Here is a 23,604-nt window from a genome sequence, read left to right as displayed (position 1 = left end):
GAATCATACTTCTAGTTTGGAGATGAACAAGGGTTCTCCTCGGTGAGATGCATATAAGGGTCCCTGCATACATATATAGTGAATCAATTGATTTAATGTAGACAATTATGTATACGCTCAAGTCTAAGATTGGAAGTTTAAAAACAAGACCTAATAACACAGACAAGAATAAGACAGCAAAGGCAAATTGGTATTTAATTACCTCCCACATTCTAATGTATCTTTCACGACTGGATTGAGTAGCTGGGGGTGTCTCCTCTTCCCTTGGAACACTAGCCTTTGAAGTAGTAGGAACGCTTCTCCGGACCCCGAAAGAAGAACTTGATGGGTCCGTTCGAAGTGAAGGTTGTGACCGGCCTGACGGCTCAGCAGCAGTAGGTTTCAGTCCCTGACGAATCATCTGAGAAGCATCATTGACAGAGGGAAAAATAGGGAAAGTAGACCCCGAAGCATCACTAGTAGAAGCGGGATTTAGTCCCTAAATAGAAAGTTGAGTTCAATAACTTCTCTCACACACAAGGTATCAAAATAACTAAGATACTCTCAAAACATATTTCAAGCCATAAGCATACCATTGTCAAGGCATTGGAAGTATTTTGAAGAGGAGTCGTTTGACGATTCATCATCGGTATGTTCACTGTTAACACAAGAAAACAGCTTCAACACATTAATTTATGTCAATTTGAGTATACAGTCACCTAAAGAATCCAAGTCCATCTTATATGTATATTTATATATATATATGAGTAAAAGTAGCGAAAATAAAGAGTTGAACAACCAGAAGGGATTGCCGTTGAGGGGGAACCCTGGGAACCCCAAACTGCATTCATCTGTGAATGACTTTGATTGGGTGCCATGTTTGTTAATCCGGAGCGGCTTAGAGAAGCACGAGCATCACGGAAGCTTTCAGAGATTAACACAAGAAAGTCAGGGGTCTCAGGTGTATTGAATGGAAGATCTACCGCTTGGGGATTATGCTTTGCCTACATTTACAAACATAAAAGAAGCAAAAAGTCATTACCAAGAAGAATTTTGTTCATTAACAGATGTGATTGAAATACAATCAAAACGAAATGAAACTAGGAAGTATGAATTGAAAGGAAATTTCATAGGTCTTCGAATTAATACCAGATTGTATATCTCTCTCAGCTTTGGTAGTTGTGCTGGAGATATTACCGATAGAGAAACGTCAGCCTGCAATCAGAATCATTAATGCGTTAAGAATAGCTATTTATACAACCAAATTACAATCAATATGCATTAAAATCTTTTTTTGTGGACACGATTATTCCACCTCATTATCGTTTAATATTTTTGCGGTTCCAAACTTGTTAAAGAAAAACTTGGCAACAAAATTAAAATTGAATTTGTTGTATAATTTTTGTAAGTTTGTTGTATCAATAGAAGTACTCCGTAGTTTTCCTCACACTTGTGTTGTCAATATATCTTTGGTTTATGAAACAAGTAAACAAGGAAAGAACCATAAATTCATAAATATTGACAATCTTCAATTTGCGCACACCATCTCCATAGTCATAACGAGTTTTTGATCAACGATTATAACACTTGAAAATGAAGCTACAAAAACGTTGTATTACCTGAGCATATTTTCTAGCAACTGTATGAGCATCTGCGAGCGAACGTGTGGGATTGCCTATTGTAGTCTGACCCAAAGTTGATATCTCTGGCACATACACAAGGGTGGGCAATGGATATGGGTCACTCGCAGCTACAAGAATGACATGTTTGCGAACGTTCCCTTTTTTTGGATCATAAGAAAATAAACGGAATTTCTGCATTTTACATCATGAAGAGAATCAAATTTAGTATAAAAAGATTAACAACATAACCGATTTTTCAAAAAACTACATGTCAGAACCCGACACATACAAAGCTCATACTCAATCACCACCATTAAACCTGAAAACCCTAATTACACGACATAACCACATAAGGACGAATACATATATATACATACACATATAGTGATAAAGAAAATACGCACCGCAAGTGCATCCGCGAGCCCTTCTCCTATTAAAGAGCCACTAACACCACCGCCACAGAAAGACGTGGTAGAGAGCTCCTCCAAGAAGAGATTAACATCTCTTTTCCATACATTTCTACGTACTGACGCCTCTGATTCAAGAATAAGGCAAGAGAATGAAAAGAAAGACGATGACAATAAGGTACTAAAGTCGCGTTATGAGTAAAGGAGATGAAGTGAAAAGAATGCTTAAGTTGAACTTTAGCAATGAAAGTAAATGTGTTTAAAAATATAGGCCTTGAAGAATGTTGAAATACCTCCAAGATATCCATGACCATTGAAAGTCACGTAGGAGAGTTCAACCATTGAGCCCAAAGGATTCTGCAGTTCAGAGAGATAACATCAAACCTCATTATATTAACAAGTTCAATACAAATAGTGATATAGCTATATCACGAGAGATAGCCTATAGAATCTGAAGCTTTAAATTCTTATATTAAGTTTGTACAGAGAGAAGTGGGTATCCATGGATATGGTTTATTGGTTTACTTGGAAATATACAAGAATCCAGAATTTAAATTTCGAATATTAATCTTAAAAGTTTAGGTTTGCTAAGACTAATTACAAATTTAGACAAGAGTAATACTAGAAAAAACCAAGGCAAAGCCTAGTCTAGACCTACACGAAATATACAGTCTCCATTTTCAGAGTCAACTCTCTTTTTCTTGATGAATTTTTCACTCTAAATGGACAGTAGATTCTTATTTAGGTCTGGAAGTAGGTCTACTATTGTAGCCTCTTTTATCGTTTTTCTTTAGACAAACTATTTGCCTTAAAAGAAAAAACTTCCATCCAACCCGGTCTCACCCTGAACTCTATTAATTTTTAACTCCTTCATGCTCCACCTTTTTGCCTCTCACAACCCTTGGAACCTAATTTTTTTTCCTTTTTTCTTGTTTTTATTAAGTTTTAAAAATATTTTCATGACATTTGTGAAGAAAGTAAATTCATTTTTATAATATTTTCATGACATTAAACCCTAATAACCCTATCAAAACAAATTAAAACCCCACAAATTTATAATTAGTCAAATTAAATTTTCCCAATATAATATGTTTGGTATCCATGAAAAATATACCTGTGCTGATTTATCACTAGCACAAAATCTCCTGTTCACAAACAAAACAAAATCTAAGTGAAGAAATCAATTAAGATAAAAATAAAAAAATTAACCTTTCAATCAATAAAGATTAAAAAAGATTTAGATCAACTCCATCAAGAGCAAGAACAAAGAGAGTGAGTTAAGAACCTAATAATCTTTTCCAGATAATCTTTGAGAATGGTATTCCAGTAAGGACCCATAGCTGGAGTTCCCTCAATAACAACAATCAACTGTTTTTCTGCCATTACTGAAATCAAATTCTTCTTGCTCTTGTTCTTAATCTTTTGAACCTTGATGAAATGAGTAGATAAGAAGGGATTACTTCTCTTCAATATATAGACTTAAGAATTGGAATCTAATAGGATTTTGATTTCAATGAAATGAATAAAAAAATGTTTTGATTTAGTAACTTCATAAATATTTAGAGAATATTAAATGATTTTTTCTGATTCTGTCATTTATTAGCCATTTGTTCTTCTTCTACTATGTAAGTTTATTGTTGTTTCAATAGAAAGAATTTTTTTTAGGGAGTAATAAAGGTAAAAATTGTTGTTTGGTGGTGGGACGGAGTGTGGTGCTCCTATTAAGAGGTTAAGCACCCTTACCTAGAGAGGCCTTTTAAAACCGTGAGGCCCTGGTGTGCCAAAGCGGACAGTATCATTAGCAGCCGAGAAGGCTGGTCCACACCTTCCTATAATAACAGAAATCGCTTTTTGACCGCCTATTTGTGACTGGTTTCTGTTTTTGCCCCCCTGCTTTTCTTAATTTCAAATTTGGCCCTCTTTGATTAGAGCTCCATCTATTACACACCATTATTACATTTCCAAAATACCCTTATTGTTTAGAAGAATTTCAATCATGCTCCTTATTTTCTTTTTACCATCTTCTATTTCATTATTTTTTTCGTTGACAGAGGTCGCTAAAATTTTCTTTGAAACTATTCTATTGCTCTTTCTCCGGGGAAACTCTATCGTAAAAGGTGATTGTCGCCCTTCTCTGACAAGCTTGTTTACGTGGGAAGGACAAATCTCCTCACCCAAATAAAAATACTCCCTCAACGTAGAGGGGGGTGTCCCTTTCCGGGGAACAAATCCCTTCGCTCGGAGGGACTTTTCATCTCTACAAGGGGACAGGTCTCCTTGACTAAGAGGGGTTTCCCTTTTGCAGGGGGCTTTTTTTAGAGAAATGAGGTACACGCCCTTCTCGAATGAATAAGATTGTTTTATCGGAGAAGGATATTGTTCCCTTTCTCAATCAGAAATATTGAACTAGTTTTAATTCCTTGAGAACTTCCACCTTAATTATTAGAAATTGAAAGAAGAAAAATGGTACTCCCTCCGTCCCAAATTGAATGACCTAATTTCTATTTTAGGTTGTCCCATTTTAGTGTCCTATTTCTAAAAATAAAGAAACTAATTTTTCGCTCTTTCCAATAATACCCACTATTATATATTTAATGACAACTCTATTTAAAACTAAGTTCAACTTTTTCATTGTAAATTAAAAAAGTTAATGAGGATACAATTGGAATCCATGTTATTTTTGAAAGTCAAACTCTAATTAATGATGTTCCCTTCAAAAGTTTGGGACTGAGGGAGTAGAATATAGCGAAAGAGATGGCAAGAAAGTTGGAGAGAGAAGATAAAATGGTGAAATACAGAGGGATACAATAATAAATGAAAAAAATTAAAGACAGACAACACAATAACGATACTTTTAAAATACAAAGAAGATGTTTAATGGTCTAATAAGAACTTCAACAAAAAGTGACTAATATTGAATTTACGAAATATAGAAGGTCGAAAAGAAATTTGTGAGAATTTAAGAACCAAAAAAAAATAGCCAAAAGTAATTAGGTCATTTATGATTTAAAGTGATAAACCTAGCATTATGGTGAGTAATTAATTAAGAATTTGCCATTTATTTTTTTGGAGGCATTAACTCTTTATGTTTTTGAAAGAGAAAAGTTGAAGCCAAGAGTGAAGTGAGTTGAATCTTTACTTTTTAGAAATGGAAAGATTTTGCCACGTAAGATGTGACCTAAAATTCTATCTAGGTTTATAGTTTATTTTTACTTTTAACAAATAAATGTTCAAGTTCCCTCATTAATGATACTCTGATTTCAACATTTCTTTTTTAAACATATAGAGACTTAAAACACTTATATGCTCCATAAATAATGAGAGCAATTCAGTATGAGGACACCAGCAACCTTTGCGACCAACTTGAAAGTAAACAAATTGACAAATAGAAACTCTGACGTAGACCAGCAAAAGACAATAAAATCGTAAAAGCTTTGAAAACTTGAGAATAACGCGGCATGTAGAATGGTTAGAGCTTCGAATCTACTATTTATTTAGTCTAAGTAGTCAAAGGGATTTGGATTCGTTTTTCCCGGCGATAGAAACGGGATAGGTGCAGGGGCGGATCTATGGGGGTGCGGCCGCACCCTCTCGATCCTCCCGAAAGAAAAATGTAGTGGTAGTAATATTTTTTTGTTTTTAATATATGTAGGCGTAAATAGTTATGTATAGAATGATGTCTACAAATGACATGAAGAAGATTTTGGCGTAATGGTTAAGACATGTATTTTAAATCAATTTGACCTTAGGTTATATGAGTTCGAAGCCCACCTTAAGCATTTAATTTTTTTTTTTTGAAATGCATGTGTCTTTAAGTGTATATTTAAGTGATCGTGTATAGTTATAAAAAAATTAGAGTGTGGCTTGATGGTAGACACGGATGGTCTACTGGACAGATTTTAAAATGGCGCGAATTCGAACCCAACTCCCAACTCCCATATTCTTAGTTTTATTTTTGAAATGTAATCCATTCAATTCAACTACCAACCTATATAAAATCAATTCAAATAACCTAAACCCCTACAAACTTCAATTCATCTACCATAAACCCTTACAAACTTCAATTCATCTATCCTAAACCCCTACAAACTTCAATTCACTTACCCTAAACTCTATAAACGTCAATTCATCTACAATAAATCCCCTACAAACTTACAACGCCGGAACCGACTTCGACATAGAGGTATTCAAGTCAAATATTCTTACCCAAGAAGTTCAAAGGAAATATTCTCATATGTATCTCCAAGATATGAATATATTAGAATTAGGATTATTTCTATATCTACGTTATTTATTTCCATCCATTGTAATTCGCTTCTAGTACTATAGATAAATATGGAGGTATATGGTTTTCCTACACCAAAACCTAAATATTTCAAATGTGAAAGGGCGTAGGAAGAGTTGGGAGTTGGGAAGTAAAACAACTATTATTTAATTGCAAGGTTTCACCCATTCAAGAGTGGTCTAATGGTTAGGATTCAAGGGTTGACACTCAAAGGTTGGGATTCAAATAAGATGTAGTATTAATTTTGTCCCAGTCAGCTTGCATTTATTTTGTCCTAGTCAGCACTAACCCCATGTTGTTTTGTTATATAGACAGCACTAACCCCATGTTGTTTTGTTATATAGATTTATAGTTCCCCAACCATAATAGCTCCCCAACAACAATCTCCCTTACGAAACGCCTTTGATAAGATATTTTTAGAAAGAAAAAGTGGTGGAAGGGGAACTCATTCACCCGGTCTTTTGATAAGAGAGAGAAATTGAGATTAGGAAATAGAGAAATTTCTTGAGATTATTAGTTGAAAAGGTGATTTTGAACGTTTTATATAGAAGGTTATAATTGGTATTAGAGAAAAATATGTGTTATAGAGATTTGTGTTTGTTATGGAGATTGGTTGTTTTGGATTAGATATCTATTTTGAATTTTTTTTTTTTTTTTTGAAATATTTTTTTAATACGAGTTATTTCCTTTTTGGCCACCTACTTTGTGACTTGCTTCCTTTATGACCCCCTACTTTTCGTAAATTCAAATTTGGTCCCCTTTTGTTAACACCGTAAGTTAACTTTCTTTGTCAATTTTTTTGTTTCTATAATTGCGTTTCTTATAAAAATGATTTTCTAAATTCAAAATTGGTCGCCTTTTAAATTTGGGTTAATTCTCAAAAAATCTTAATTATTTAAGAACAAATTAGGGGGCCAAAATGGATTTTAATTAAAAAAATAAAATAAAACACCTCATCTCTCCTCCATTTCATCACCTCTCTCCTCTACATCATCTCACACCACCTCATCATCTTTTCCGGCGAAGGTTCCCGACCGGCCAAAATTTTTGGCGACCTTTAATTTTTTTTTTTTTTTTTTTCTTTCTCTAATCTCTTTCAATTGGAATTTCAGCCACCACCGACAGCTTTCCTGTTAAATGCAAGGAAAGAGTCGTAGAACTAATGGAAGTGTAATTTCAGAGCAAAAAACCCAGAACCCCAGAAAAAAAAAACTCCTTCAAGTAGTTTTTAGTTCTTCAACAATGGTGATTGCTGCTGCAAATACTGTAACAACAACACTTCAATTCAAGAGTCAGCTGGTGATTTATTAATAAAATCTGTTAATAAAAGGTATGAAGGATTAGTAGCATTTAGAAATAAAGTCATTAAAGGAAAAAGAGCTTGGTATTGGACTCACCTTGAACCATTACTTGTTCATAATTCTGATACTGGTTTACCCTAAGTTGTTAAACTAAGATGTTTACTTTGTGATTCTACTTTTTCAGCTTCAAACCCATCTAGAACTGCTTCTGAACATCTCAAAGAGGAACTTGTCTTAATTTTTATTTTTTTTAATTGTTCAGTATGTGCCTCGAACCCTTGACCTCTAAGGTGGAAAATTATACCTCTTACCGCTCCAACCAAGGGTTGTTGGCTTGTCCTAATTTTCATTCTTTACCAAAACCCATTTCTTCTATTTCACCAATTTCATCTTTACCTTCTCATCTCCTCCTCCTCCTACCCTTTGTTCTTTTCATCATCAAAACCACCGCAAAAGGGGTCCTTCTGATCACCGGAGCTATGGTGGTGGTGGTGGTGGTGGTGTTGATGGGTGTTTTTCTTCTTCTTACCAGGAAGCATCACCTCTTACTATGATTGATCCTAGATTCTGTTCCGAAATTTCTTTTAATAACCAAGTTTCATCAGTTTCTCCAACTCAAGTAATCAATTCCTAGCATTTGATATTATCAGGTGGGAAAGAAGATTTAGGTGCATTAGCTATGTTAGAAGATAGTGTGAAGAAATTAAAAAGTCCTAAATTTTCACCTAATCCAACTCCAACTAAAACCCATATTGATCCTGCTCTAAAATTTCCAAGTCCGGTATCAGACCAGACCTTGAAGGTCTGGTTTCTTCGTCGAAGCTATAGAGAGGGAGATTAGAGAGAGGGATTAGAGAGTGGGAGGTTAGAGAGAAAAATTAAATAAAAATAAAGTTTGAAGGTCGCTGGAAATTTTGGCCGGCCAGCGACCTTTGTCGGAGAAGATGATGAGGTGGCGAGAGATGATGCGGAGGAGAGAGGTGATAAAATGGAGGAGAGATGAGGTGTTTTACTTTTTTTTTTAATGAGTTCCATTTTGACTCCCTAGTTTGTTCTACAATAATTAGAATTTTTTTGAGAATTAACCTAAATTTAAAAATGAGTTAACTCGAATTTGAAACTGGGTCAATTTTGTATTTAAAATATTATTTTTGTAAAATAGGGCAATTGGGGAAACAAAAAAGTAGGGGCTAAAAAAGAAATAATTTTTTTAATATTATAGTAGATTAAATGTGGTATTAAGTGCCAATTTTTAGTCTATATATAAATCCAAAAATTATTTTAATAATTACCATGGTAGTGTGAAAATATTTATTTGACACGCATGTGAATTGATCGGGAAACAAATAAAATAGACTCTTTGACTTAGACTTTAACTTTGACTTGTCTCATGTGTTTACAAAACCAGCAACGGAGCAAGAAACAACCCATAGTGTTTGTACTTAGGAACTTGGCCCCTTCCCCTTGGGTGGAAGTCAATCCACACCAATTGACTTCCGTACTGGGTGGATGAAGGTGTAGTTCACCAACTTGTAAAGTGGGTATAAATTGACATATATTAGAATCATTTCCTTTTTTTGTGTTTCCAAAAACCAAAATCAGCAACGGAGCAAGAAACAATCCATAATGTTTGAACAGACAGAGCTGATGCTATGCCCGACCACCTTCCCGACTGAATCTCGATCTGGTGACGTGATCGGCCAGATCTAAAGAGAGCTTTTCACTTTCTCTCTCTAAATCTGGTCAAGACACGTCACCTTGCCGAGATTCAGTCGGGAAAGTGGTCGGGCGTAGCATCATTTTTTACAAACAAACTACTATTTGATCTTGGATACCGGGATACCCAACCTTATGTCACATTTTACTACTTTAGTTTAACCCATTTTTTTCCTCATATAACATAATTTGAGATAATTGAGTCTAATGAAACTAAATTAAACCATAACCTTTGCAACAAAAATACATCAATCTATAATCTGTTAGCAGCTAAATTAAATTCATTAGCCCACCATCTTTTGGTGTAATGGTTGGACACCGCTCTTAAGCCCATGAAGTCGTGGGATCGAGTCTCGATGGAAGCAGTTGCCATCAAGATTTATCATATGTAATTTAGGCTATAAATAATGTAATAATTTGTCGGACTTTAGGCCTCTTCGTTGTCGGCCTTTAGGTCTCTTTCATTCTCGGTTTAAATTAGGCGGTTATCGTGGTTATTCATCTCTCTGATGCATCAATGCCTTGTAACGACGAACAAAGATCGGTGTCGAATTCTCAAAAAACAAAATAATAATAATAATACGGGTGCGTCTCTCGACAGGGACGGAACCAGAACTTTTGGTAAGAGGGGGCCGAACTATTTTATTCATAAATTAAATTTAAAATATTTATACACAAATAAGTCATAATGATTAAACTCAAATATCGATTCAATTCTTTGAGATTTCGTAGGAGCGCATCTATCGTTGAAGTTTTAGTATTGAATGTGAATCTTCTTCTGCCCCGTCATATTTTTTCTTTTAAAAGTTGACCGACTAATGGAGATTTCCTAGATTGTAAATTACAAAATAGTATATGAATGCTACACATAATAGTATATATTAAGAACATTAAGAACAATAAGTAGACTAATAAAATAAAGGTTGATCTTTTTTATGCCACTTATTTTAGACCGCAATTAGTAATTCGACTACTCCTGCTAGCCATTTGAATCGTGCCAACACAAAATACATTTTAGAGACATTAGTTAAATGTCTACTTACAAAAATATATACAATTAACTTGTAAATGCAGAGAAGAGAGAGAGATACAAACGGAGAGGGCGATTGATAGAGAGACTGTTTCTTGAATAAATTTACATCTTCTCGAATTACAAACGGAGAGAAAATTGTTTTTAAAAAATGAGAGATCAAAGTGTGGATGACTCAAATTGATTTCTCTTCACAACTGAAATTAATATAAATTAACAAACAAAAAACAATTAAAACTTGATATAATAAAAACTTTAATTAATAGAAATTTGAAATAATAGAAATTTATGGACTACAAAAGTTAGGTCATTCAACTTAGATCATTGTTCAACAAAAAAAAAAAAAAACTTAGATCATTCGTATTAAGACCTATAGGCCGTGTTGGAAACTTGTGTAAGGTCATGGATGGCAGAAACATACAGTGGACTTGTTAAGTTTTAGGTTGGGTTTGAATTAAAGAGGGGCTAATTAAGTTTAAAGGAACAATATTTTAATAACTTAATATGTTTTAAGATGGGAAGTAGTATGGGTCAGGGGGGCCATGGCCCCTCCTGGCCCATGCATACCTACGTCCCTGTCTGTCGATATGCGCCTGTTTTATTTTACTTTTATGCCTCCTCTCTTAGCGCTCTCGAATTGAACCAGTCTGAAAACATTCGAACTCAGTCTGAAAACATTCGAACTCAGTCTCATTTCTGTTTGGCTTAAACAATCTAGACTCAGGCCATTCCGAATGTGGTCGGAGTGAAGGTCAAGAGAAGGATGGACTAAAGGCAAATAAACAGGGCGCTTTTAGAGGCACACTAATAATACACCTACTTTAAAAATTATGGCACGTGGAAAAGCTTACATGATGTGGCTGTTGAAAAAAAAAATGTGCATCAAATTCAACAGCAGCCAAGATCAAAGCGTCAATTTCATTAATCAACTTTCACATGGACTCTTTCATCAAAAAAAAAAAAAACTTTCACATGGACAAAGAAGATCCCACCGTCCATTTTCTGCAACTTTTGCGAAACCACCAACCATGAACCATCCTTGAATCTCCTTACTTATTTATACATCTCGAAGTTTAGTCTTCCTTCTTCATCATTAGGACCAATAAGAGTACTCTCTATCTCTCTCTCTCTCTCTCTAAAATCTCCTAATACTGGGCGCATTTACTGTTACTTTCTCTCTCAACCTAGAAGAACTCCCTTTTCATTAATGGCTTTCTCTGCTACTTCAACTGCAAGAGTCATCTCCTCCTCTTTAACCTCACAGACCAAGAAACTTCTATCATTTTCATCCACAACCCAAAACCTCAAATTTCCAACTACTCATCAGAACTTCTCCAATCTTCAGCACACAAAATCCATAACAACTAGATCTTTCTTTTGCAAACAAAATGAGAACAAACAAAGTACTAAAACATCATCAGAAGAATCCCCAAAACCCAGTAAGTGATTTATTCCTCAGGATCATAATTTTGCAGAGTAATTTCTATTGGATCTTAATTAATGTTTATGATTTTTGTTTCAGCCAAAGTTCAAGAACTTCATGTTTATGAAATGAATGAGAGAGACAGAGGAAGTCCAGCTTACCTCCGATTAAGCAAGAAAGAAACGAACTCACTTGGAGATCTTGTTCCTTTCAGCAACAAGGTAACTAATTTAACTAATTAATAGCTAAACTCATAATGAAATCAATTTCTAATCACAACCCATTTCTTAAAACATCAATTAAAGTAAACCCTTTGAATTAATTTAATTTTTGAAAACAGATCTATAGTGGAAATTTGGAGAAGAGAATAGGAATAACAGCAGGACTCTGTATTTTAATCCAACATGTACCAGAAAAGAAAGGAGACCGTTACGAAGCAATATACAGTTTTTATTTCGGAGATTATGGTCATATAGCGGTACAAGGATCGTATCTAACTTATGAAGATACATATCTTGCTGTAACGGGTGGATCTGGTATTTTTGAAGGTGTTACAGGACAAGTAAAACTGAAACAGATCATTTTTCCTTTCAAGCTTTTCTATACTTTTTATCTTAAAGGGATACCGGATCTTCCAGCTGAACTTTTGGGTACGCCGGTTGATCCCCATCCCGGAGTTGAACCAGCACCTTTAGCAAAGGAATGTCATGTGGATGCTACTATTCCTAACTTCACTAATTAGGGTTTATGTTCTACTTCAATCAATAAAAAACAATAATAAAGTTCTAGCTACTTGCCTACTTTGTTGTTTGTAACAGTTTTTTTGAGTGATGGGTTACTTAATTTAACGTTTATATGAGTTGGAGAAAGTAATGTTATTTGACCTATAAATGATCTTGAACAATATTCAGTGTTTGATATGATAAAGAAGTTAATGTTTTGAATTAGATCTAACAACAATGTCTGACTTTTTGAAGTACAGGATCCATAAAATTGGTTCCAAACTAACAAATCTAACAGCACACACGACTGGTTGTTAAAACTAACAAAGTAACCTCTAAAATGTACTGGGGAAAAAAAAAAACAAGTTTCAGTAGTTGACTTGAGGACCTAAAAATGGATGAGACGGAGTATCAAAATCAGATCTTGTTTCACGGGTCGGGTAAAATGATAAACAACTGTTAAGAAATAGATGAGGGAGTAGGCCCACATTGTCATGGAAGGCCTCCTAAATGGAATTGAAACGTGTAAAGGTTGGCAGTAGGCCCATATGCATGAGGGAGTAGGCCCATCCAGAAAAGATGATAAGTGATGGGAGAAGAAATTTAGTTCTACATTGACTAATTTAAACAAGGAAGATATAGTCTGACGTCGACTAAACAAGAAAGATTCTATTAACCATACGAGCATCTCCAAAGCAAAACTTAAAAAAAACTCTATTTGGCTTATGTGTTGAGTCTCAATTGAGATTCTCTTTCCTATGTGGCTAACTTGAGTGTCTCTAATTCAAGTCCTTCTCCAATGCAACACTATAAAAAACTTTAATAGATACACATGTCATACATACATTTAATAGGAAAAAGTGGTTGAGAAAGAAAAGCTTTCTATTGGTTCAAAAATTAAATTTGATGACTAGGACACTTAAGACTCTCAAAAGAGATCTCAAAAATAGAGTTTCTAGTTGAGACATCTTAAAACTTAATGCTTCCACATCATCTTAAGATCTCAATTGAGTTTTGCATTGGAGAGGTTTTTTCTCAAAAAAAACTCTAAAGTCTTAGGTGGCATTTAAGATTTTAAGATTGAGTCTTGCATTGGAGATGCTCTTAGACTATTATGCTTGAACTTTCTCTCTGTACATCCTGGTCACATACCTCGATCGGGATTGTGACAGGGTAGAGTCCACATTTTTCAATCATAGTGAAAATCTATTCTCAGTGGACATAAATACAAGGTACTGATGCTTCATCATAATAGAAACATTTATTCGAGAAGAAATCAATCTAGACCACTAAATTTGATCAGTGCGCATTTTCGCCATCAAATCTGCACTAAATTAGTAGATCTCATGAAATCAAACCAAGATCTTCAGCCTGAGAAACATAACAAATCCTCACACTGTAAGCTTACTTCCATTTCAATATAAAATTTGAAGATGCTCATGAATAGCTCTAACTGTTCGATAATTTATATAACTAATATCTTAACCAGTCATTGTGCAGGAAGTTCACAACAGAAATATATATTTAATAATTTACTAGAAGTAAGAGCTTTGTATAGTTCTATAATTTTGAATTTATTTAGGAGGGTGGATTAGAAGGTTGCAGCTGAGTCTCCTCTTCTTGATTATTTCCTACAAGCTCTTCTCCTGCACACAAATCAAGTAAATGAGTTGTTTATAATGTCAACTATTAACTTCATAAGATCCTTAAATTTACAGAAAATTTTTGCAGAACGTAACGTCATATAAAGGAAGAGAACATTTCAAGGATAATAATACATAATAACCATATAAAGGAAGAGAACATTTCAAGGATGAAAAAGTTACTACAAACAATCTATTGCTGTAGATTCAATTCTATGCCTAAAACATCATGATAAATGGACAAATTTATTAGACGACCAAGGTTACTCATCCGAAAGGACAAATAAATACATGTTGTTCCATCTACTTATGTTCTAAAACGAAATCAAGATATGTCCATGTGTCGGACCTCGTCACATAACCTCCATCTCTCTCTATATATAGAAAGAGGGTTTCATAACTATATTTGTGTCTGTGTGTGTTGTGTGTGTGTGTGTGTGTCAAACTTTGAAAAAACTGTCTTTCAATGAAAACGAATCATTAACTCAAGGATTTTGTCATTGAAGCACTCCCGAAAGAAATTTTTTTTTTGTTTTTTTTTGAAACCCCGAAACCATATTTCATTCATATAAGTGATACAATCACAAATTTTACAGGGATAAAATGTTATTACTCTCGGCCAGATACTTGAGACTAGAGTTACATAAGTAAGTTCGCAGAATTTCGAATGTAAAGTGCCTCATGTATTGAGAAAAATTGACTAGACACTGACGAAAATAAGAAAAAAAATGTTTTGTAGTAAATATCTACCAGTATCTATCCATGGATTTTTTATAAATGAATTGCAAAACTGATAAACCCATATTACCTTCAGTTCCATATGTCAGAGTCAGTTGACCGTTCGAAGTTCCTAGTTCCATGATTGCAGCATTTGTCCCAGTTGAAGGTTTTCCAGAAACAGGCTCAGCTAAAGACTTCCTCAGAAGAGTTCCCCTTCGACGCCTCTTGTTCTTGTTTCTGAATCCATAAAGCAAAATATATAAGGGGTAATGTTAAAGCCTGTCAGGCTGAACTATCCTTGAAAACCTACTTGTAAGGAAATGGTTACTTAAGCTCTAATCTATATAACAAATGACATAGGTTTTGGTGCCATGTCGTCAAGGGCGGAGCCAGGATTCGAAATCACCCCTGACTAGCCTAAAATTGCTATAAAACAAACGATAGAAAAGAAACCTTTTGTTTTCGTGGATCTCTTGTTTGGAAGACGTAAGTTTAGTGTACTTACAATTGGAGTTAATTAACGAGCATGTCTCCTAATATTTTTCGCCAAAAGTCAATTGATGATTTAGAACGCTAAAACTTTTATCAACCCTAAGAATGATGGATTTCTTAACAATGATTTAAACTACAGAAATTATTGCTAATGTAATTTTGTCATCCTTACGAATCCATGGTAAATGTAGTACAATCTTATTTCATTAGCGACATATAGTTTTAATTAAAGCGTAAAATAACCAATGCAACAGGAGCAAAACTGAAAGTCAACAAAATTGATCTTCACACATCTCTCTACGGAATATACTACTACTATTTATTAGTCTCGATCGATCTTAGTAAATATTACAATGTAAATATATACTAGTGATTAGTATTTATTCGTTTTAAATTATGGAAAAAGATCGGATCTTGTGAGAGTTGAAACTCCAGGCACAAATCAAATTTTCAATTAGTAAACTACAACTTTAATCACCATTGATATTACTTGAAATAATAGAACTAGTAAAAAGAAATTAGTTATAAGTATAGAAATCCTTTTATAAAAAACTTGAAATTGGGGAGCACAAGAGAAAACCAATGAGTGCAAGTAGCAAAATAATGCACTTGAAGGGATTTGAACTCAAAACCTCAAGTGTGTGAGGTAAGAAGTTCACCACTAAGCTATTTGTTACTTAATGACTAAATTTTTTAGATGCATGGTAAAATAACCCTGGCTGCATGGTACTTGGTGGCTATCATCTTTGAGATACTTGGGAAACCATCCCTGGCTGCAGCCAGGGATGGTCTCCAAGTACCTCCGCCCATGCATGTCGTAACTCTGGTTTATAAATTTCGGTCGTCCAATTTTCTTCTGTAAATCATGGCCCTTCCTTTTAAAGAGTCTTTCAAAAGATAGATATTTAACAGTCAAAATAGTTCCCACTCCCTAAAAACTCTCTTAACTCTTTTTCTCTCTTTCCTCTTTTCTCCCTTCAGACAACTCAATATAATCTCGGTTATTATTTTAAATATACTTTTATTACTTCAATATTTGTATAAGACCAAAATATTTGATAATTTTGTATAACATAAATATAGAAATTTCCGTGCCCTATGGGCACGAGCTATACCTAGTACCATAAAAGGGGTGGACTGGACTTACTCTATGGATATATAATCCTCGACAGCTTTTCTCTTTTCAGGGCCATAAGTGTACCAGTTCTCTTCAGGAGAACCAGACTCGGTGAGTTTAATCTCTGTAGAAAAGTAATACTGAAGTGAGATATAAATTGGATGAAATGGAATCTGTAAATAGTAAGGTAATGTAGTATGACAAACCTTGAACCAAATAAGCATAGGATTCTGGAGGATACCCTCTCAGTTTCCAAAACAAGTTGCCCTTCCTGTCGAAACAAACAGTCTTGGTTCTAAGAACCACTGACTCTTCTTCTTCTTCTTCATCTGGTTAAAAGAAAGGTTATTATATTGTTAGCGGACGGAAAATATACGGGTATAAATGCAAGATATGGACATGGACCATGAAAATGAATGCGCAAACTATCAAAACTCCAACAACAAGGAATACAAATAAAAGAATTCAAAATGTTTACTTTTGACTATAAATGACGATGAAAAGTGTCCTCCTGGATAATCAACTAAATAGGAACAGATGGTGAAATATATATGACCCTAACTTCAGCAACAAGCATATCCAAGATATGTAATGGTGCATTGCATTGGTTACGTAGATGATGAGTTTGCCAGAATAGTCCCACATAGACAAAGAATAGTTCAGAAATGTACTTTATAGGGATTAAAGACCTCTCAACTCTCTGCACAATTGGTGGGTCAGTTGGAAGCACAAACTTAAACGTAATTTGATTTAATCCATCAACATGAACTATCACGTACGATACAATTAAATGAGTAAAGGTATTGAATGAAAAAGCGTGCCAACAACCGTTGGTTGAAGGGGTTAGAGGTTTAGTCTTCCACCTTAGAGGTCAAGGGTCGAGGCACGCTGACAATTCAAAAAAAAAATGAATGAAAAAGCGTACTCTGAGGTGGTTCGGTCACTTCTGCTTCTAACATCTCAGCAGTTTTCTCCATTCCTTCTTTTCTTGATGAGGGAATTTCTTCGCATGGAGAGACAGAAACTGAGCCATTTGTCAAGATAGCCTCATCATACAGAACAATCTGTTTCATCTGGTTCTCCTATACAAAGTCCATTTTGCAGACGAACTCAAAAATCAGTACAAGGTAGTTTTTGCTTGTTTTAACATCTGAATCTAAATATATTACATATTAATGTTAAGCATATTTTACATATTTTACACGGGTTGATGCAATCCTTTAACTCTTAAATAAAATCGGATCACAAGTCTTTCTTTCAAATCAAGAAATACTTTGTAGTTGAAAACTCACGCATTTGAGATGGAACTTGTTTTAAGATCTAACTCAAGTTGAAAGACAAAAAAAGTACACCAAAACTCATATTCAAATACAAAATTCTTTCGTACTTAAGTATTTATCTGAACAAGTACTGCTTAAGTTTTGTTCTCTATAAGTAAATGTAGTGTACCTTAGCAATTTGTTTTGCCTTTTTCTGTCTTTCAGTGAAGTCTTTGTTTTGTTCATCTATCCTTCCCCTCATGTCTCTGAGATAACAAAATAGTGATGTTAGAGTTCTTAGAAGAGCAAAATGCAGGAAAAAGAAAATACTCAACCATTAGTATTACTTACTTAGTGTTAAGAACTTCATCACACAGAAAATTCAACATTCTCAGCTTTGTTAAGGAGTCTAGCTTGTAATACGCATCATTATTGACATCATCCCTAACAAAACAATCTACTGGCAATCCCTCTAATTTACAACCTGATCCAGATATGCATTTCTCAAGAGCTTGCAAAAACATATCTCCATCTCTTGTAGAATTCACTGGCGATCTAAAGATATAGAAGTATGAAGACAAAAGGAATGCATTTAGTCCATCAAAATAGTAAACTTAAAATGCTTTTTCTATATAAATCGCAAGTAAGAGAACTATACTTTGATCCAGAGTCCTTCTGTATAGTTGACAAAAGGTTGAACTGAAAATTGAGAATTGGAGTACATCCACTTGAGAGAACGTCAACGCTTTCGGACGTTACTTCTCTCAGAAGCAATAACGGTTCACCATCTTTGATACCGAAAACCTAATATGGGAGAAGAAAATCTTCAATAAGATGAGGCCAATGATAATACATATTATTCTATTCGAAGGAAAAAAATCAAGTTGTGAAGCACAAATTAAACCTAGCAGTACCATGAAATGCATTTAGGGACAATCTAAGAATATAGCGATAATCGTAGAATCCTAGCAAACCAAATAACTAATAACAATGTCACGAGGAACCATAGTTTCCTATATTTATTTGACGTCAAACATCAGGTTCTCCTTCCAAACTTAATTCACGAAATCTGCTAACTCCATAGAGGATAAATTGTTACCAATATTGAAGGGAAATTACAAACATGGTAAGATAGGAATATGGAAAATATCGTATGCATCCCAAAATTGATCATATCAACAATACATAGACATACGAGAATCCGCGAACTTTATGAAGGAATCACCCTGAAGAAAATTGCTTATAAGACAAGAACATCAAAACTTAAATATTAAGAATCCTAAACACAAGTGTGTCACTCAAAATAACTACTCAAATATGCATGACAATCCACCAACTCTAAAGAAAAATCATAAATTTCACCGACATTGAAGGAAAATTACAAGGAAGGTAAAGTAATATAAGAATACAAAAACACGTGCATTAACAATCACAAACATCTCATTAAGATCCAACACTAATACAAAATAGCTTACTTATATTTATAGCTAACAATAGAAGTATTACTTAGGTTGTTTTACCTTTCCGAAAGTCTTGCAGAACTCTAGGAATTGCAGGGAAGGTCCGATAATCTCGGGATTTAAGTTAATATCAGCTATAGATGTTAGAGTAGCTCCTTCAGGCAATAGGTTTATGATTTCTTCTTGATCACTTACAGAGTTCTGAGTATCATTCTCATTCTCTAGTAGAAAACGGTAAGTACCGTTGAACTCTGATGTACTACCAACATTTCTTGCTACTACTTTTATCTCTCTCAAAGCTCTCTCTTGTAGAAAACGAATATCTATTTTAGAACCTTCGCGTTCAGGTTTCTGAGGCAAAAGTTCAGGGGCTCCAGCCTGCAAGTAATGAGAAGCAGAAGCGAACCCTAATTGCTTCACTTTTTTAGTCAGGATTCCAGTAGGCAAAAATCCCTTTTTTCTCCTGCACAAAGAAGTTAGTAAGTTAAACATCTAAAAAATTGACACAAAAACAAAAGAACCAAAACCTAAATTTGCAAATCCAATTTAGATTATCAAGAACAATGCACATACATGCAGGCACTACAGTTGCAGAAACCCCTGCATTCTGGACAGCTCCAATTTTCCGGCATCTCTTCTGGCCTCTCTGCGTACCTGTGTTCATCAGTTCATGCAATCAAAATCAACTTACATAGAGAGAGAGGAAGAGATCGGAGATCAAGGAAGATGATAACAAAGATGAAAATTTCAGAAAAAAAAATACTAGAAATTATGATCCATCGAACTAGTTACTGAAAAAATCAAACCTGCCGGTAAGGCACGAACGGCAAAATTTGTTGGAACATTTCTTAGTATCGTTGTTACAGTAAGCCTCAATTACTTTTTTTTGTCGACACTGTGAAATTTCAATTAAAAATGATCAAAATGAAAGATTGATTAGACAAACAAAGAGATCGATCGACTGATGAATGAATCAAATAAACTTAAAACTATAAATTTAACTTACCTGGTGACAGTACTTCAATTCAGGATCTATAATACGAAGACTCATGGTAGCTTGTGGAAGTAGAAATGAAGAAGATGAAGTTGATTTCTGAATGTTGTTTGTTGATGATAAGAGGATTTTATCGATTGAGTAGTATTTGTAGTAGTGATTAAAACCGCCATTACCAGTGAAGAAAACAGTGTATTTGAGACAAGTGTGAAATTTGGTGACTTAGATGCGCTGGTTGGTGATGATTGACCAAAATCGATATCTTCCAGGTAGAAATTTTAGGGTCACTCAGAAGAAGATTATCTCCGATTATTTCCTTTTCAAACATCAAAACCATTTCAAAACTTATTTATTAGGGTTAGGCGCCCTTTCGTGATTTTTAACCTATATTTATGGGTTAATCAATTTTTACTATTTTCTCATCTTCTCTCATTTCCTTTTCGTTCTCTCCCCTTCTTTTTAAGTCGAAGGATATGATATCAAATTACCTCAAACGTGGGTTACCTGATGACACTAATCGGCTTCCTAGGTTTTCCTCAAGTGTGCTTAGGTTTTCCCGAAGTGTGCTTTTTTTGATCATCCAAAATATTTTCTGAGAAATAAATAATTTGGTCAATTAGATTTGATCTAGGTGTAACTACTGTTTGAATCTTAAATCAATTTATTATTTTTTAGAATTTTTGAGTTTATAGCCCAAAAAACGGACCGTAATAAGACATTTAGTCCTCTCTAATCCTATAAAGGATTTCAAAACCAAAAAAAATAATATAAATGGATATCTAGTCCATTTGGTGTCATCTAAAGAAAAAACACAAATCCCTATAATACCAAATAAATCATAATTCCTAATCTAACCTTCCTCATATATTATAACTGATTTATCTTCAAAATCCATAAAGATCTTCTTCCATTTTTATCTCCCACATTCTCTCTCCAATCACGTTTTTAAACAAAGAAATATATACTATAACTGATTTATCTTCAAAATCCATAAAGATCTTCTTCCATTTTTATCTCCCACATTCCCTCTCCAATCGATTCATTATTTTCAGTAACCGAAACCTCTTTATTCTCTCTCTCTAAATCCGATTCACATAACAAAACCTCCATTAACAGAAATCTTGTTTCATCTTCATTAGATTGTTTTTCAAACATTCGTCTTCTAATCCAATACACAAGCTCAGAACTCCATTTCCATTTATGTCTCTTCATATCAAGTTAATCAGGTAAAACATAAATCAATTTATAAGTTTTTGTGATTCTATTTCAGTTTATAGTAGTTGATTCTCTCTCTCTACATCTTAATCTACCGAAAATCTTCCATTAAAACAAAGAAATTGTTTCATATTCATTAGAGTTTTTCAAAATCAGTTTCTTAATTGTTAATCAGGTAAACAAAATTCTTCTTTAATGATTCTGTTTCAAATCGAGTATGTTATTATTGTATTTCTCTCTCTAAAAATTTCTTTAATGATTTCGATATTGATGAGATAATCCTTCATTACTAATTCCTATAAATCGAGTATACTTATTGTTGCAATCAATCATCGTATCAGATATCTTTAGATATGTAGTTTAAACCTAATGATATTCGTACTTTTTCTTCAGATCTGATTTTCAATCCGTACGGATTTATGAAACGTGGTTTTTTCGTACGGTTCCTCATAACAGAATTAACAGTACATGTACTTTATCATAAATTACCATAATTTATAGTAAATTATGCAAACATCTACCGTACGATGTTTCTCAAAATGAGAACATGATATATGTATTTTCTGACAAATTAAACATACTTTATCACGAATATCTTGAATATTATATGGAACATTAATTATGCTTTAATCTCAAAAACAGTACTCGTTTCATTATTAGAACAACTTCGCTTATATATGTAAATCCCGTGTACTTTGAAATAAATTACATATAATTTACGTAAATGTTCATGTAATTTATTGTAAATTATATACTTTTTTATATAATTTATATGTATTAATCTCTCTCCATTTGTTATCACAGATGGAGTTCCAGGCAGAATCATCAAATCAAAATAAGCAAATCAAACTTGAAATACCCTTGTTTTTGTTACTTAACTTTTTGATGGACTCCTCGAAATATTTCATAAGAAATGCACACTTGAATGGATCTTGATCATGATTCCTTGGAAAAGCCTCATATTCGGCCCCCTCCATTAGCATTCCAAGCAATAGGGCAACATGGATGGGCACCATTATTGAACCAGAGAAGATTTTGTACGTTTTTTTTGTAACAGAATGTAAACGATGTGTTATGTAAAGGTAATTATGTGTAATGTAAAAGAAATTATGTGTAATTTACTGAACAAGACCCAAATACATTTGATAAATTACATTGTATACTTGACAAATGATGGTTTATTCGTCATAAACAATACATAATTTACGTATTTATTTCATAATTTGTATCCGATGAGTATTTATGTATGAGTAAAAACGAAAACAAATGCTGCTTTAATGTTCTCAGAAAAATATACTATTTCCAAAACTAAGAGTTAAGTGAGAGAAAGTGACATATATGTTTTAGATATTAACCCCCAAATCACGCTAAATTGATCCTAGATTATATACTATTTCCAAATCTGAAAGTTAAGTGAGAGAAAATTGTTTTGAATCGAAAAAAAATTTACATAGTAAGATAGAGAAAATTGATTTGGTTTCCAAATCTGTAAGGAAGAGAGAGAAAATTGATTTGGAAATATCCGTGGTGATGACGTTTTGGTTTTGGTTAGGATTTTGGTTTATGATTGATTCGGATAATAGGAAATAGAAAATTTGATTTCCAAATCTGTTTAGAGGAGAGAGAAATTATGATTTGTTTCTATCCATTTGTTTCTAATAAATCTCCATATTTTTGGCTAATAAATCTCCATATCAAATCTGTAAAGAAGAGAGAGAAAATTGATTTGCAAAAGTTTGAATTTTGTTTCTAAACAGATTATAGAAGAGAGAGAAAATTTCGTGAGAATCTATCCGTTTTTTCCTAAATTTATCCTAAAATCAAGGTACATTAAACCGTTTGAAATTTTTGTCCGGCCCCACATATTAAAATCCCGGAAAAAACGACTGGGACATGGAAGGAATTATGTAATATATATTAAGGGTTTTTAGTCCCAAGAGCAAAAGGACTAAAAATCCATTTTTTGGGAAGATTGGATCCTAAATCCCTTTTGAACATTATTTTGGGCTATATACCCACGGACCCTATTTTTTATTCTTTAATTTTCATCTCCTACTCCCTAGTACCACCCACCACCAATCACCGCCATCTTTTCTCTCTTTCTCTTCCCCTCCTTCTCAATACAAAAATGATAGGGGAACTGAATTGTTGAGCAGACCCCGGGCAGATGGCCGACGTGGCGAAGCCACGTCGGCCATCTTACCGCGTTGGCGCACTAT

At 33.9% G+C, this 23,604-nt stretch overlaps 3 protein-coding genes across 3 annotated transcripts; 1 reads left to right on the top strand and 2 right to left on the bottom strand.

Moving 5' to 3' along the window:
* Window positions 1-3: 3 nt before the first annotated feature.
* Window positions 4-3,391, bottom strand: LOC147566263 (mediator of RNA polymerase II transcription subunit 25-like). Its single transcript, XM_086653993.1, has 10 exons — window positions 3,294-3,391; window positions 3,123-3,153; window positions 2,302-2,365; window positions 2,006-2,136; window positions 1,599-1,793; window positions 1,129-1,194; window positions 779-983; window positions 573-637; window positions 203-478; window positions 4-63 (listed from the first exon to the last, which is right to left on the bottom strand). The coding sequence occupies exons 1-10, from the start codon at window positions 3,389-3,391 to the stop codon at window positions 4-6; spliced, it is 1,191 nt and encodes a 396-aa protein (XP_086510119.1).
* A 7,784-nt stretch (window positions 3,392-11,175) lies between these two features.
* LOC147566262 (allene oxide cyclase, chloroplastic-like) lies at window positions 11,176-12,707 on the top strand. Its single transcript, XM_086652746.1, has 3 exons — window positions 11,176-11,779; window positions 11,863-11,984; window positions 12,104-12,707. Exons 1-3 carry the CDS (start codon window positions 11,548-11,550, stop codon window positions 12,503-12,505), a joined length of 756 nt encoding a protein of 251 aa, XP_086508872.1. The 5' UTR covers window positions 11,176-11,547; the 3' UTR covers window positions 12,506-12,707.
* Window positions 12,708-13,880: 1,173 nt separating this feature from the next.
* On the bottom strand, window positions 13,881-20,823 carry LOC147566261 (uncharacterized). Its single transcript, XM_086652745.1, has 12 exons — window positions 20,183-20,823; window positions 19,983-20,071; window positions 19,750-19,830; window positions 19,237-19,639; window positions 18,375-18,520; window positions 18,068-18,271; window positions 17,907-17,982; window positions 17,383-17,539; window positions 16,664-16,786; window positions 16,488-16,581; window positions 14,937-15,085; window positions 13,881-14,131 (listed from the first exon to the last, which is right to left on the bottom strand). The coding sequence occupies exons 1-12, from the start codon at window positions 20,225-20,227 to the stop codon at window positions 14,064-14,066; spliced, it is 1,635 nt and encodes a 544-aa protein (XP_086508871.1). The 5' UTR covers window positions 20,228-20,823; the 3' UTR covers window positions 13,881-14,063.
* Between the last annotated feature and the right edge of the window lie 2,781 nt (window positions 20,824-23,604).

The sequence above is a fragment of the Eschscholzia californica genome, unplaced genomic scaffold, assembly GCF_041429995.1.
Source record: "Eschscholzia californica isolate CP2 unplaced genomic scaffold, dmEscCali1.0.p SCAF_1, whole genome shotgun sequence".
NCBI lineage: Eukaryota > Viridiplantae > Streptophyta > Magnoliopsida > Ranunculales > Papaveraceae > Eschscholzia > Eschscholzia californica.
The sequence above is the reverse complement of the archived record's forward strand: the minus strand, read 5'-3'. Positions and strand labels throughout refer to the sequence as shown.